Source organism: Nannobrachium achirus, assembly GCF_963921795.1.
Source record: "Nannobrachium achirus genome assembly, chromosome: 12".
Lineage (NCBI taxonomy): Eukaryota > Metazoa > Chordata > Actinopteri > Myctophiformes > Myctophidae > Nannobrachium > Nannobrachium achirus.
This window is the reverse complement of record NC_137832.1, coordinates 63,277,974-63,293,689: the sequence shown is the minus strand read 5'-3', so window position 1 is coordinate 63,293,689 and position 15,716 is coordinate 63,277,974. Positions and strand designations below refer to the sequence as shown.

Sequence of the window (15,716 nt, the reverse complement as noted above, 5' to 3'; positions counted from 1 at the left end):
GTTTGCCTCGATTAATATTACTAAACCATTATTTATTGTTAGTATTTATTTCTGTGTGCCACCATTATACAACAGACCATAATGCAGTGTTAAGTGGTAGTCAGACTACATGGATATAGTTGATTAGAGAAAGTATTTTACATTATAAAAACAAAAACATAAAACGCCATAAATCAATTAAACTACAAGAGCAAGATACTGTTGGTTAGAGGATCTAAAGTTACTTCTAGACATATTTTTGGTTAATTACTAGCCTGGGTAATCCATACCATTTTCGTTTTTCGGGATTCTAATCTAGTCGGAGCGGAAATAATTTCACGTCATCAGGCGACCGAAACCTACGGTGCCATGAACCTCCAAAATGATTCCTCTAGTTTAAAATGTGTTTGGTTTGGTGCAATAGTTTAGTTTCTTCGGGTATAATAATCATACATATTTTATTATTTTATTAACTAGTAGCGTACTAGTGAGACTTAACCAATTGATGTGGGGAACCAAAAAAACAATGCAAAGCCAACTGGAACCAACCACTGGAACACAATGCTTTTCCTTTTCTTAACAGTATCACACACAGGCAAGTTTAGAATGAATACCAGGCTTTCCTCCCCGGTGGAAAGGCTGGTGACGCGAGGTTAGTTAATTGCCCAGCATTAGTGACGTGTCCTTCTTTACTGTTCAATGGCTGGGACAGTAGAACTCATTAAGGCCACCAGCAGGGTGACCAATAAAAAGAGAAGCTCACAACGTGAACACAACATGCAGTGAGTCCAACTGCCGACACGTGCAGTCACTCACTGTGCATGCACAACATCTGAGGGCATATAAAAAGGCACAGTAAGGCTTTTTGTAATAACTACCTGCGTCAGTCTGATCTGGCTCAGCAGCAGATTTTTTTTTTTTTAATGTTTTTTATCCCACGTTTTTTGCAACCCATTTTTCTCACCCGGTGACTACCTAACCTGTAGTCCTGGTTTCCGCTTTTCCCCTGCCGCGCCAGGGGACATTGGGGAGCACCCGGCTGGCTAGGGGGAGGTAGTATAGAAACCAGGAGAGCCTATGCCCAAGGAGACACGGGGAGAACATGCATACTCACCACAGAAAGGCCCTATCGCCAACCCCACCTAGGGTGTGGGTGCTGATGACGCGGGTGGAGGAACACGCCCCCAGCGCCCACAGCTTCCCCCGGTGGGAATCGAACCCAGGACCTTCTGGCTGTGAGGCGAAGTGCTAACCACTGCACCACCGTGCCCCTTCAGCAGCAGAATTTGAACTGGAAACGCATATGAAGGTGTTTGCTGCTCAGAAGATAGAAATAATCAAGACGCCTCATTGCTCGTCAACACCACCCCATAACATTCAACAAAAATAGCAGATCTACAAGCTCACAACGACGAGTTAAATGTTGCAGCGCGACACGTTGTAAGCTTGTGGATAGGCTATTTTGTCTTGGGGGTGTAGAGGGGAAAAAGGAGCGGACAAAATATAGAGCCCTGAGGGACTCCGGTCAACCGCCTGGGGCCACAACAGTCTGGGGCCACAACAGTCTGGGGCCACAACAGTCTGGGGCCACAACAGTCTGGGGCCACAACAGTCATACATATATTAACCTCCTGGGGCCACAACAGTCTGGGGCCACAACAGTCTGGGGCCACAACAGTCTGGGGCCACAACAGTCTGGGGCCACAACAGTCATACATATATAATATACATATATAATATATACAGACAGTCATACATGTATTAAGTCTGGGGCCACAACAGTCATACATATATTATATATATTATATAATATATATACAACAGTCACACATATATACATATATATAGATATATATAGATATATACATATATATACATACACAACAGTCATACATATATTAACTCATTTACTGGGGTCACAACAGTCATACATATATTAAGTCATTTACTGGCCCAACCCGAGAATCCAGAGAATTTAATTTGATTTAATTTATAAAAACAGTCCAAAATCTGATCGCCGCTCTGCGGTTCCTAAGTGCCCGAAGAAAGTGCTTCCCGTCTGGACCGGAAACAGGAACCGGATCTGCTTTTTTGTGGGCGGGACAAGCCGTGTCTCTGTACCCTGTTTTCTGTTTTCTTACACTGTAAACACTGCTGAGGCTTACTCGGGAACGGAAGCTCGGACTTTTTGTGTTTGCGAACGGCGACGATTGTGGACTATGGACACACGCGCGATCACGTTAAAAAGGTAAGAAAATCTTGGCGTCTAACCCGGAAAGTCGATTTTTAATCGTGCTGTAGGCCTAAAATCAAAATAAAAAAATCACCCGTGAAAATATATCAATGTGCCAACCGCCCTTCAGTCCAGACTACAGTGGACTCTTCCATTATGCAGAGAACATTGCATCACATTCCACAAACTAAACAGCAAGCACACTGTTTGGTGTTTTGGTTGTCAAGTGACGGGAGGGGGGGGGGAGAGAGAGATGCCAATCCGGTCGATTTTGAAGATGAAAAGATGGAGAACAAAGGATGGAGAATAATTAGTTTATAAATAAACATCTGAATTCTACTTCCTATTAGTGTAGTGATGTTGGTGCCAACATGACCCGTACAGTGCCAGCGTACTATTGATCAACCTGCTGCTAGACCTTGTGGTGAAGATGGCAGTTGCCACCTCTTAATATGATGACGATGATTATGATGACGATGATTATGATGGAGATGATGATTATGATGATGATGATGGGGATGTCAGCATCAGCAATTATTGTCAAGAGACTCAAGGTAATGTTAGCATCCATGCTGGCACCGCCACAGCAACGTCACTCTTTAATCCTGCACGTTTATGACAACGAATCCTGTTCTACTTGAAAGCAATACTGTACTTTATACGCAACTTAATTTAGTATATACATACTGTATATAAATTGTCCTCTAAAAAGCTACCATATTTTTATGCTAGAATTTATGAGTCAAGTAAAACATAGTTTGGGGTTTAGCCTTATATACTGCATGTAGATATACCTTTGTACCCGATTTGTACCTCTGTCCTCTGTCATGGTGCGCTGGTACAGGGGCTGCACCGCGACTCAGCGTGTCACGTATGCCTTGATGTGTTACAAATGTTTGTATATATGTTTTGAATACATGACTGCTGTGTCGTAAGACAAATTTCAGTGTGAACTGACAATAAAGTACTATATCACTATATCATATATCATTTCCCCTCAATTCAATTCAATTCAATTCAATTCAATTTTATTAAAGTGTCAAATCATAACAAGTTATCTCAAGACACTTTACAAAGGCTAAAGAGCCATGAGAGAGAGAGAGGAGAGAGAGGGAGAGACAAGGGAGAGACAAGGAAAAGACAAACAAGGGGCACACGCACACACATACACAGGTCCTGCATGCGTATGTACAAGAACGAACGAAGCAACGAACGAACGAACGCACACACACACACACAGGCGCTGCATGCGCATGCGTGTGTAGGGGGAGGGGAAGGGGAGGTAAGGGTAGGGGGGGTGGGGGGGAGGAGAGAGAGAACCCGAGCAGAACCTGTACCCGTGAGGTACCCCCTCGAGAGAACCCGAGCGGATACTCTCTAATGTATTATACTATTGTATTTTTGTTTCATTGATATATATATTTCTTTTTTGTAATTGTATTTTGTAACAGATTTTTCACCCAGTGCCAATTGCCAAAGCTGTAATCCTGGGCTCTGCTCTCCCTCTGCCAACCTGGGCAGAGCCCTGAACTGAGCTCCTGCTTCCTTCAGTGCATGAGGAGTGAGCGGGTTCTTATCACCTGACAAGGGGGAGTTTCCCCAGTAGGACGTAGCGCATGGAAGGAACACAATTCTAACCACTTCACTTCCTTTCCCCTCCATCAGTCGACCCGGCTGACCAGGGGGAGGCAGTATAGAGACCAGGACTACTGCATGTTTTTTGTGAGGCTACCTTGCCTAGGGGACACAGGGAGAACATGCAAACTCCACATACAAAGGCCCTTTTGCCAACCCCACCTAGGGTATGGGCACTGATGAAGCGGAGGAGAGAACACGCCCCCCAGTGGGAACCGAACCCAGGACCTTCTAGCTGTGAGGCAGTGCTACCAACTACATCACCGTGCCGCTGCCCCCTACATATGTATTGTTCATTAATATCCTGTGTCCCGTCTAAATAAACAAATAACGTTTATTCATTCACTTAAATAACAAAATCTTGCCCCTCATGCCCGGTCAATGAAGTATATTGAATTTAAAGGAGTAGTTCACCCCCAAAATGACTTTTTTTTTCTATTGATTACTCATGCCATGGAGAGTAGAGTTCAATAATATTTTTGTGGTTTTTGTCACATTCCTAAGACAAAAATTTGATTCGAGTAAATGTACCCCCATTGATTCCGGACATCCGGAACGAATGGGGGTAAATTTATTGTTATCACATTTTTGTCTTAGGAATGCGACAAAAAACTAAAAATGTTATTGAACTCTACTCTCCATGGCGTGAGTAATCACTAGACAAAAAGTCATTTTGGGGGTGAACTACTCCTTTAAGTGGTTAAATCATCAATTATTTAACACAAACGACAAAAAAGGAGGTTAAAAAACAAAGAAGTGAGTGACACATGGTATCAAACACGCGTGCACATCTCCTTGTATGGCCGTTCTGTCCGTGATGTCAGTTATCTTCATACGTAGGGAGGGACGTACACACAAAGCCAGACGTAGGCGCGGTTAGAACCTCTAAAAAGCTAGACTTTCATTCATTATATTTGAACCAAACATTACCACAAAAAAAAAAAAAAAAAAAGAGGGAACCACCAGCTGAGGTTGACGGAAACCATTTCAATGGAACATCATCATTGCTGCTGGGGCAGAAACCTTGTACAGTATCTGCATATATCAACTTTTATGTTTCTTCCTGTAAATCAGGGGTCGTCAACAGGGTTACTACAGGGGGTCCTTCAAATCTTTGTGTGATAGAAACTTTTTTTCTCCTTTTTTATATTAATCACTTGAACCCTAATGTCCATATTCGGAGAACTTTAGCCAAAAATAGCAGATCTACAAGCTCACAACGCCTCGCAGCGCGAGGCGTTGTGAGCTTATAGATCGGCTATTTTTAGCCAAGAGGTTTGGTGTAGAGGGGGAAAAGAGCAGACTAAGTACAGAGTTGAAGACCCCTGCTGTAAACGAATGGCCTACTTCGTCATACAAGAGTAGTGTATAGAGCCCGACCGATATATCGGTCAATTCGATATATCGGTCGTTTTGGAGGTATCGGTATCGGTGAATTATTCCACCGATACCGATATATATATATTTTTTTTATATATATTTTTTTTTGACCCCATTAAATCTAGTAAACATGATTTCAATCGCGATTTTGCATGTTCCACCCCCCATACAACCCCATCTTTCATACAGGGCAGCCATCTTTGCTTACATAACATGAAACGTAAAACATAATGGCTATTTTCTCAAGAATGCCTGAACGGATTTCCAATCTGATTTTTTTGTTTGAAAGCTGTGAACAGCCTGCACAAACATGGTGCATGCTCTGTGCATGGGCGTGCATGATCTGTGCACTATAAATTACATGGAAGTCTATGGAGATTTATGGCAGGGAGAACCCAAAGAAGGCATATTTAATTGGCAGTAACTGAGTTAATTGTCTGTAACGTGTCTGCGGATAGAGCATGAAACCCTGAGTTATATAGGCCTATGTGTGGGCAATACCAGAATTATCCAGCAGAGTGCAGTATAATAGTCCAAGATGCAAGCCAACACTACTGGAGCTGCTGCCTCTCGTGTGTCGTTCACTCACCACATGCACTGTCTAACTCTGATTTTTCATGTTGCGGTGGAGGAAGGTGTGTAGGCCTATGTGAAAATCCACAGAGAAATATAGATGTCTGACTATAGACTATAGAACTTGTGTTGTTTAATTGCTTGGCAATGCATTTACGTTTGGATAAAAGACACATATTAATTCATAAACAGAGACAAAACACAGCAGAACCCCCAAATTAAAAGAGTATTATTATCCAACAAGCAATAGAAATTGATAACTGCGACCAAACTTAAAGTTTGACATGAAAAGCACAAAAAAAGCAATAATCTGACCATTTATCCGAGGGGCGAGCTGTCAATTAAATGATCTTAAATGAATAAATTTTTTTTTTTTACAAAACATCGGTATCGTATCGGCATCGGTGCTCTAGCACTCTCCAACATCGGATATCGGTATCGGTCGGAAAAAATGGTATCGGTCGGGCTCTAGTAGTGAAAAGAGCAAATCTACGGTTACGGTTTTGCACAAGGTTTCCACCCACCCTACAGCGATGCCTCGTGATGGCATTGGGGTCTGTGTGAGGACACCTTTAGAGCAGGACGTCACAGGAGCCCCCCCCCATCAGAGGAGTATAAAAGCACAACACCAGAGACTCAGTGTCAACAACACAGGCGCCCAAGGAGCCGAGCGGAGGTGGAAGAGGGACCTACACAGGAAGCTTAATATCTAGGTCAAGGAGACACCATGGGGGTCTGCGGTCGACTCTGCCTTCTCCGTACGCTGCTGTGTGCCGCTGTGCTCTGCTCCAGCTACGCACCCTGCGCTCACACCAAGGAGCTCCAGTCCAAGTATCTGTCTTATTTCTCTTCCTCGGAGGACAGCACCGAAAAGCAACTGGTGAGGAATTAAGTTCGGGGACTTTTGGCGAGCAAAAAGAAAAAAAAGTTTCAAAGAGGTGTTTTATTCGATCGACGCAACAGCTAATCATGGGAATATTTGGGTTGGACAAATGACATAATCAATTTAATCTACTAATTTCCATAATTACTTTAATTATGTTTTATAATATAGAATTCATATTATTCCTTGATGATCTGTTAATACTGTATATTATTCCTAGATCATAATGTGGTCATTTTAATCTCATACTCCGTCAGTATTCAGATAATTATTTAGCCACTTTTAACTTTGGCGTCCCTACTATGCTGTGGTGAATATTTGGTGGAAAAATAGCAGGTCTGCGAGCTCTACAAAGTGGCACATTGAGACACATTTGCGAGCTTGCCTGATCAGCTATTTTTGCTAATGAGATTTGGTGTGGAGGGGAAAAGGAGGACGCTTAGTATAGACCCCTGGGGTACTCCGGTCAATGTTCCATATTATTGTTGTCGGGTGAAAATCGTGTATGTCCAAAACCGTTCGTTTTGCATTTATCATTTTAAAAATGATTTAAACTAGTGAAAACAGCCGATCTACAAGCACACAACGCCTCGCACCGCGATGATGAAGCAGGGCTTTACTTAGCGAAAAAACGCACACATTTGAAACTTGGAGATACAAGTTTTCTGCCTGACAGTGACAATATATAATATAAATCTGTAGGGTTTAAGTGGTTAACAAACTGAACTTGTTGTTGTTGTTGTTTGCAGATCAGTGATTTACAAGGGGTCCTGGAGAGGCTGAAGAACAACAGGTTTCCCCCCCAGGGGAAGAAGCAGAGCTATCTGCCTATGGTGCGTGATGATGATGATGATTCACAACTCATTGTCTAAACCAGTGGTTCTCAACCTTTTGGGGGTCATTTTGGGGCGTCCCCAGATGATTAACTTAATGTGCAACATTGTTTTCTCTCAACAGTAAACAAACCAACATAAGGTTTCAGTTTATAGATCGGTATCTGCACATTTCTAAAGTGACAATTTAAGGACTTTAAATACCTTTTTAGTACCTCTGGTCAAATTGTCAAAATTAGAGGCAGAAATTGTGAAAATAGCAGATCTGGCTATTTTCACAATGGAATAGATCGAGTCAAACTAAATGTAACGCCAACTCCTACCATTCCAAGTGCTTGTGCCGGGTGGGGGGGTCCCCAGTTCAAATATGATTATTTTGGGGGTCACGGCGTGAAAAGAACCACTGGTCTAAACCAGTGGTTCCCAAACGTTTCAGGTCGAGACCCAAAAGAGAGATTAGATGCTTACCTGGGACCCAAACTAGTGAAAATAGCAGATCTACAAGCACACAATGCGTCGATTTGTGCCGCGTGCTTGTAGATCGGCAATGTTTTCATTTAAAAACATTTTTTTTTATCGAGTCCTGACCCATACAAATTGGTCTGTGACCCACAATTGAGTCCTTACCCATTGTTAGGGAACAGTGGTGCAAACAGTGGTTGTTATCATTAGTGGTACTGATGAGGCTGATAGTGATACATGTGGTATATTAGTGGTATATTAGTGGTACTGATGAGGCTGATAGTGATACATGTGGTATATTAGTGGTATATTAGTGGTACTGATGAGGCTGATAGTGATACAGTGGTATATTAGTGGTATATTAGTGGTACTGATGAGGCTGATAGTGATACAGTGGTATATTAGTGGTACTGATGAGGCTGATAGTGATACAGTGGTATATTAGTGGTACTGATGAGGCTGATAGTGATACAGTGGTATATTAGTGGTATATTAGTGGTACTGATGAGGCTGATAGTGATACATGTGTTTCTGTCTCCACAGTGTGACCCAGGAGAACAGTGTGCTCTGAGGAAAGGCTCCAGGATCGGGAAGCTGTGCGACTGCGCCTCGCCCAGAACGTGCAACTCCTTCCTACACCGCTGTTTGTGATACTCTCTCCCTCCGCGTCTCTCTCTCTCTCTCTCTCTACTCTGTTTACACACTATCATGTAGGGGTGGGCGATATGGAAAAATACGCTATCACAATCTTTTTCAAAGCTACCGTTGTTTCCTGTTGAGATTGGCACATTTCACCCAAGTTTTTTCACTCACGTCACTTTATCTGCTGACCTCACTCAGCAATGAAATAAACAGAAAATAAACAAAAATAAAACAATTCACAGGAGGCAAGCAGTGATCACCCCATGATGTGCACCGCAATGTAGTTTCAAATGCACTACATTGCAGGTGCTTTTATAGAGTGAAAAAATAAGAAGACATGTGTGACGTGTGATCTGAGCAGCTTGCCCCAGGAAATATGCTCAATAGGGAACAATTGTATATGACGATACACAATCTTATTGCGATTCTTTTTCATGTTGGTTTTTATGGTTATTTTTCAAGTTACTTAACAGTACAACCACCTGCAAGGTAACAAAAACTAAAAGAAAAAGGAGTAGCAGACCATTTAGACCAGTGGTCCTCAATGTGGGGTCCAGGGACTCTCTGGGTTCCTTTTGGTTTCATTTGTATACTGTCAGAGTTAAGTGGAGACCATGACATTTTAAAGTTTGAGAACTACTGATTGAGACCAAAATGCATATTTAAATGAATTCTGCAATGAATCTCTGTATTAACAATTCAAAGGGATCTTTTATAAGGCTCCCTCACTGTATCACGATATATACGACATCTCTGAAAAGGCATATCGTGGAGACATTGTATCGTCTCAACGATATTTATCACCATATGGGCCAACCCCTACCATCATCTCTGACCGCCATGAAAGAACCTTGTGAACTACGTTGAATGTATTTGTTACAAGATTATATTTTGTCTACTTTTGTGTATTATGGTTTCCTCGTTTCATGAACTGTTAATAGCTGCACTGCACAACAACTGTATGTTGTCATTTGTAATCTATTACTTGGTGCTACGTCATTGCACACACTCTAAGAAGGTCTCAACATGGTGGAAACCTCCACATACTGTACAGTGTAAATGTTCTTTGTTTAATTGTTCACTAGCCACTTATAAGAGGCCTCACAAAAATAATAATCACAACCTAATAATAAAAACCTTGGTCTCAAACAGTAGATTGTGGGTAAAGCTGTGTGTGTGTTTGTATGTATATACAGCAAGTACAATACTGCATATATAGAATATAGAATATGTCTAAACAATATGTGCAGACAGCATATTTGCATTTCCTTTAGGGCGCGTACCAAGCAATATCTCCAAGTTTAATAGAGTGATTATTTATGTGCCTTCTGCAGGTCTGTCATAATATTGTTACACTTTACCGACCAGTCCTTATAAATAGTGTTTTGTTTGGTTCCTTTTATTGACTGCAGTATTGCAGGATGTACTGTATGTAAACAACTCTTCATGTTAAATAAGAATAAAAATGTGATCACAAAGACAACTTGTACTCGAAGTATGTGTGTGTGTGTGTGTGTGTGTGTGTGTGTGTGTGTGTGTGTGTGTGTGTGTGTGTGTGTGTGTGTGTGTGACTTTGGGGGATTTAACCTTTGCTTTTATATGAAATATCTGAGACTATTTGGGATTTCGTGGAAGATGCTTCGGAACATAATTGCTAGCTTGACCATTTAAAATTTCAAGTTTTGTTTTATTCAAGATTCTGGGCACACAATAAACAACGACTTATTTGATGTAGAAATCAGTCATGGCAACTGATTCTACAAATGCCTTCTAAATCCTAACAGTTTTCTGATAAACATACTAAATATCATTGCTGTGGGGCAGAAACCTCCTATTAGGCCAGTCAAGCTAAGGTTTGACCCAAAAGAAATTGCAATAGTAATGGTTCAAGGTCTTTTATGATCCTTAGGGTCATCCAAATAACATATTAAAAGTTGTGAATTATATATTTAGTGGATCAAGGTAAATTCAGGGGGTTCAAGTTTGGGTCCATTCACTTACTATACTGGAAAAAAGACCCCCCAAAAAAATCTTCTTTAAGTAGCATGTGACGGGTCTAACTAGGGGTTTTTCATGGTCCTGAATCCATTGCAAGCATTCGTTTTGCACAAAAAACATTTGTCAGGTTAACACCAGGAAACGGAGATGACCCCAGAAAAGTGATGACTCATCACCAAACCATAGTTCTATGGGTCCGTTTTTAGCCCAAGGAATGTTTTTTGTGCAAAACAAATGCTTGCAATGGATTCAGAATCATGAAAAACCCCTACATAGACCCCACACATGCTACTTAAAGAAGATTTTTTTGGGGGTCTTTTTTTCCAGTATAGTAAGTGAATGGACCCAAACTTGAACCCCCTGAATTTACCTTGATCCACTAAATATATAATTCACAACTTTTAATATGTTATTTGGATGACCCTAATAAAAAAACTTGAACCATTACTATTGCAATTTCTTTTGGGTCAGGCCCTTTTTGAGCTTAGATTGACTGGCCTATATCTCCAATATTTTAACTTTTTGCGTGCTTTTCGTAAATGAGCGCCTTACTTGATCACACTACAGCATCACACAAAAGCATCAAAAGTAGAAGATCCACAAGCTTGAAACGTGATGTGATTTGAGCTAGTAGTTCTGCTACTTTTGCTACTTTTGAATGAATGTATTTGTTGTGTGTATTTGTGTGTGGGTGGGTGTGGGTGCTTGTGTGGGGCCTGACCTGTACACTAGGAGCCCGTTTGGTCCACAGAGATCGCTTCTTGTCTTGGGGGCTGGCGATGAACATGACGGGCAGGGACTCCCGGGAGGCCATGAAGGCATTCCTGATCTCGGTGTAGTCGGCAGCTACACGTGACAGAGAGGAAACATGGGGTGGGGAGGGTTTGGCGGGCGACAACAATTATTTCACCCTCTAAAACAAACTGGGGCGTACAAACACAGCAGGATGTGGATGTGTGTGAGTGTGTTTGCCATGTGACACAGATACAGAGAGAGAGTGTGTGTGTGAGAGTGAGCGAGAGAGAGAGAGCCATAGAGAGAGAGAGGGAGGGGTCAGTGTGAAAGGGTAAGAAAGACGGAGACGAGGAAGCCAGAGCAAGTGAGAGTGCTGCTAAGTAACAATAGTCCATTGGCAATCTACACTACATAAACCCTATAGGGCTGGGGTCTTCCACAGGGGGTCCAGAACCCCTAGGGGGTCCTGAGAGATACTGCAGGGGGTCCACCGGATCTTTAGGGTTGATAGGGTTTGAACGATGCTATAGAAGCGATTTAAACCGTTTTACCAAGAGTCAGGCTTATCAAATCCAGGGATAGCTACCGGTATTACCTTTACCACAAATTAGGGAAGGGATGCCTAACACGTCTGTGTGAAGTTCAGCGTGATTAAGATTCCCCCCCCCGTGAAGTGCCGCGTCCCCGTTTTCACGTTCACAGACGGGTTAACTGGTTACCATGGTAACCGATAGCCCCTGCGCTGTGGTGGCTGGGACTGAGCGGGAAAAAAAATCCGTTAGAATACTACATCCGGCATCAAAGGACTTGTGCATTTGTGTCTAACACACAAATCAGCCTCATATTCACTTTAGATATTCTATATGTCCATTCTTAACAGCTTAAACATCCTACAATAAGCGTGCAAAGTTTACTTTGGGAAGCCTACGGCTTCCAAAAAATACCCCCTCCAATGACGAGGTATCTGTGATTCTCAGAGAGTGTCTTAAAAAGACAGAAAAGTAGCCGCACACACCGTAGCCAAAGTGCCAAAGTTTTATTGTTTGGACACAGAGATTAATTACCAACGTTTCGGCAGTACAACTGCCCTCTTCAGGGTACTTTTCTGTCTTTTTAAGACACTCTCTGAGATGATTCTGCTGTGAGCCGGCACCACCACAAGGACCTGGTGTGCGTAGCATTCCCTTGCACGAGGTTATCTGTGATTACAATGGTTCTGCTTAAAACTGGTGGAAACGGAGCCGGTTCCAAGAATCCATAACAGAACCGGTGCTAAAAACAATGTTATTTTGGTGGGAAAAGGGAGCATTTAAGAGTGTGCGGATAAACGGATCACAAGAAAGAACCAATGTTCTGAGAATCCATAACGGAACTCGGCGCTAGAACCCGGAGCTATTTCGGTGGGAAGAAGGGGCATTTGAGAGTGTGCGGATATTACCCTCTCCTCGTGACCTGCTCTTTGTGTGCTTACCAGTGAGCTGGTTGTTTAGGTTCACCACCAAGGGATTGTTCTTCCAATCAAAGGAAGAGAGGAGATGGAGGAAGCGAAGGAAGCCCACCTGAAGAGAACTGAGAGAGAGAGAGAGAGAGAGAGAGAGAGAGAGAGAGAGAGAGAGAGAGAGAGAGAGAGAGAGAGAGAGAGAAATGCATTTCATGTAGATGACTTAGTGAATATCAAAGGCACAACAGACTTTAGTATGGAATATATAAAGGCATAGAGTTGTATACTTTTCAGGCTGTGACTCCCCAATGTAATCTGAATCGAGGACCCCCCCCCCCCCCCCCCCCACCCTGACAAGCAGCATTACATTCAGTTGGACTCGGTTCCACAGAAACATTTTGTGAAAATCAAGTTCATTTATTCGTTTGTCCCCGAAGGGTGATTTTGGTTTGCAGCAAAACATAACAGAGGCAGACATGAGTCACAAAGAAGACGAAACACAGAAGATATAATAGAAACACATAGAACAATAAAAGTGTTTCTCCCTGCTCTTCTATGGAGACATTTAGATCCGGTGAGACATGACCTCTGAAACCATCCCGTTTCTGGTTTGACCTGAATTGGTTCAATTTATCCCCTGAGCAAGCAGGAAGGCTTTCCATTATCAGTGGAATAAAAGATGTCAGCACTTACGCAGGACACAAGGGTTGAAATCAGGACAGGAACATTGCATAGTGCTGCTTTAAGAGACTATGTTTCCACCAAAGTGTTGAATAAAATAAGAAGCATCGGAGTGGTGGTATTGTTTGTGTTGTTTCTTTTCATTTCATATTTGTACCATTATATTCAAAAATTAATTAATTAAATTAAAAATAAATAAAAGTGTGCCAGTCAGATCACAGGTCTCCGCCAGGCCGGGTTTCCTACCCAGGTTTCCTACAAGACAGTCATAGCCAATTGGAAATTTGGAATGTCTCTATTGAGACGAGGGCCACTCAAAATAGCGAAACAGCATTGGCCACGCCAGGTCTTAAGTTATGTCATAAGACGCGCAAAATCGGGACCCAGTGTATCAGTCTGCTCACAGACGCACGGACAGGGGTGAAAACATGTCTCTGGCCGTTTGTCCAAAGGTTGTCCAGCCTGATGGAGACAAAAAGCCCCATCATGTTAAAAGGGAAAAAATTGAAAAAATGTTATATGTCATGAAAGCCTTTACTCTCACACTGCGGTTATGTGATTTATTATCGATAAAGTAAATATGCTGTGATCAGCGTTGGATAAGCATTTTAACGACAATTTCGGCGAACATGTCTACCACTAATGGGCATTTTTTAACAACGTAACTAAACTTGGACCCTTAAATTTGACAGTGAAAGGGGAATAGAGTACCAAATGATGGTGAATGACCATCACGAGTTTGAGCCCAAGCCACACTGGTTTGGTCTGTCACGAATGTTTAGCAGCAATCAAGAAGAACGTCATACTTAACATTTCATTGTATCATTATGGAACATTCAAATGCTGGCCATGCAAACTCCAGCAAAAGATGCAACGCGTTGTCAGCTTGTAGATCACTTCTTTTAGGCAAGCAACAGCCTCATACTCACTGGTGTAAAGTAACTAAGTACATTTACTTAAGTAGAGTACTTAAGTACAGTTTTGAGGTATTTGTACTTATTTCCAATACTTTTACTTCTCCTCTCCACTAAATCTCAGATCCAGATGTTGTACTTTTACGACACTAAATGTATTTAAAAACTTTAGTTACTAGTTACTTACTTTGCAGATATAAATTATAATATTATAATACATAAACAACTTTAGGCCCTATTTTATACCTTGGCTAGAGCGACGCGTTGTTGAGCTTGTAGATCGGCTTCTACAGAACATTTTGTAAGTACATTTTGATGTATACATTTACTCGTACATTTTTTAATCCAGACTTTTACTTGTAAAAGAGTATTTAAATACTATTTATATATTGCAGTATAGATACTTTTACTTAAGTAAGAAATGTGAGTACTTTTTCTTCCACTGATCAACACCGCTGGGTGAGATCTCAATATATCACTTTATATGTTTTTTCGTTAATTAATTACAGTGAAAAAAGTCAGTTGGACCGCAAATTAAGACTGTGCGGATCTCCCCTTTTGCCTTGTTAATAAATGCCTAACTTCATCAAACACAAGTAGCAAAACTTGCAGATTTACAAGCTTACGATGCATGAAAGTGTGTCTGTTAGTTTTAAGAATATTGAACCAATGAGCAGCTTGTGACTAACTAATAACTACATTGCATCCATTGGACCAGAGTTTTATTTCCCCCCCATTTCCTGAAAGTAACGGTTTTGGACGTACAAAGGGTTTCCACCTGACAGCGACAGCATTAGGGTTAAATTGAGAGATAGTTACCCGGAGGGGTGAAGGGGGCCGGCTGCAGGAAGAGGACGCCACCAGCAGGTCGGCTGTGTTTTCTGTGATGTCGTCGGCTGAAGAGCTGGGCGCCCAACCACCGCTTGGCCAGGCGACACACTCCCCCGAAACACGGGTGCTGCTGCTGGAGGCTGAGGTGTGGGACGAGGGAGGTGAAGGGAGGAGGGGAGGGGTCGAGATACAGAAAAGAAGACAAAGAGGAGAAGAGAAATGAGTTTTCAGGCCAAGGACCCCTTAGTTGAGAGAGAGATGAAGCAGGGACCCCCACAACCTGTTCATAGATTCCATATAGTTTCATTGTTTGACAGCACAATCATCAGTGTATTTTGGATTCATGTAAATTTGTTTTCAGATATTTAACCACTTGAACTGTCAATACTTAATAAATTTGACCTTTCATTCTGTACTTAGTCTGCTCTTTTTACCCTCTACACCAAACGCTCTTTGCCCAAAATAGCCGATCTGCTATTTTTGGCTAAAGTTCTCA

The 15,716-nt window shown here is 42.0% G+C and overlaps 1 protein-coding gene across 1 annotated transcript in view; it reads right to left on the bottom strand.

The window, feature by feature from the left end:
• The window catches only part of nol6 (nucleolar protein 6 (RNA-associated)), a 58,447-nt gene that overhangs the window by 9,203 nt on the left and 33,528 nt on the right, over positions 1-15,716 (bottom strand). The window contains 6 exon segments of the mRNA XM_080738827.1: positions 11,340-11,464; positions 12,825-12,917; positions 12,920-12,922; positions 15,209-15,244; positions 15,247-15,283; positions 15,285-15,360. Coding sequence (XP_080594953.1) covers positions 11,340-11,464; positions 12,825-12,917; positions 12,920-12,922; positions 15,209-15,244; positions 15,247-15,283; positions 15,285-15,360 — 370 coding nt within the window.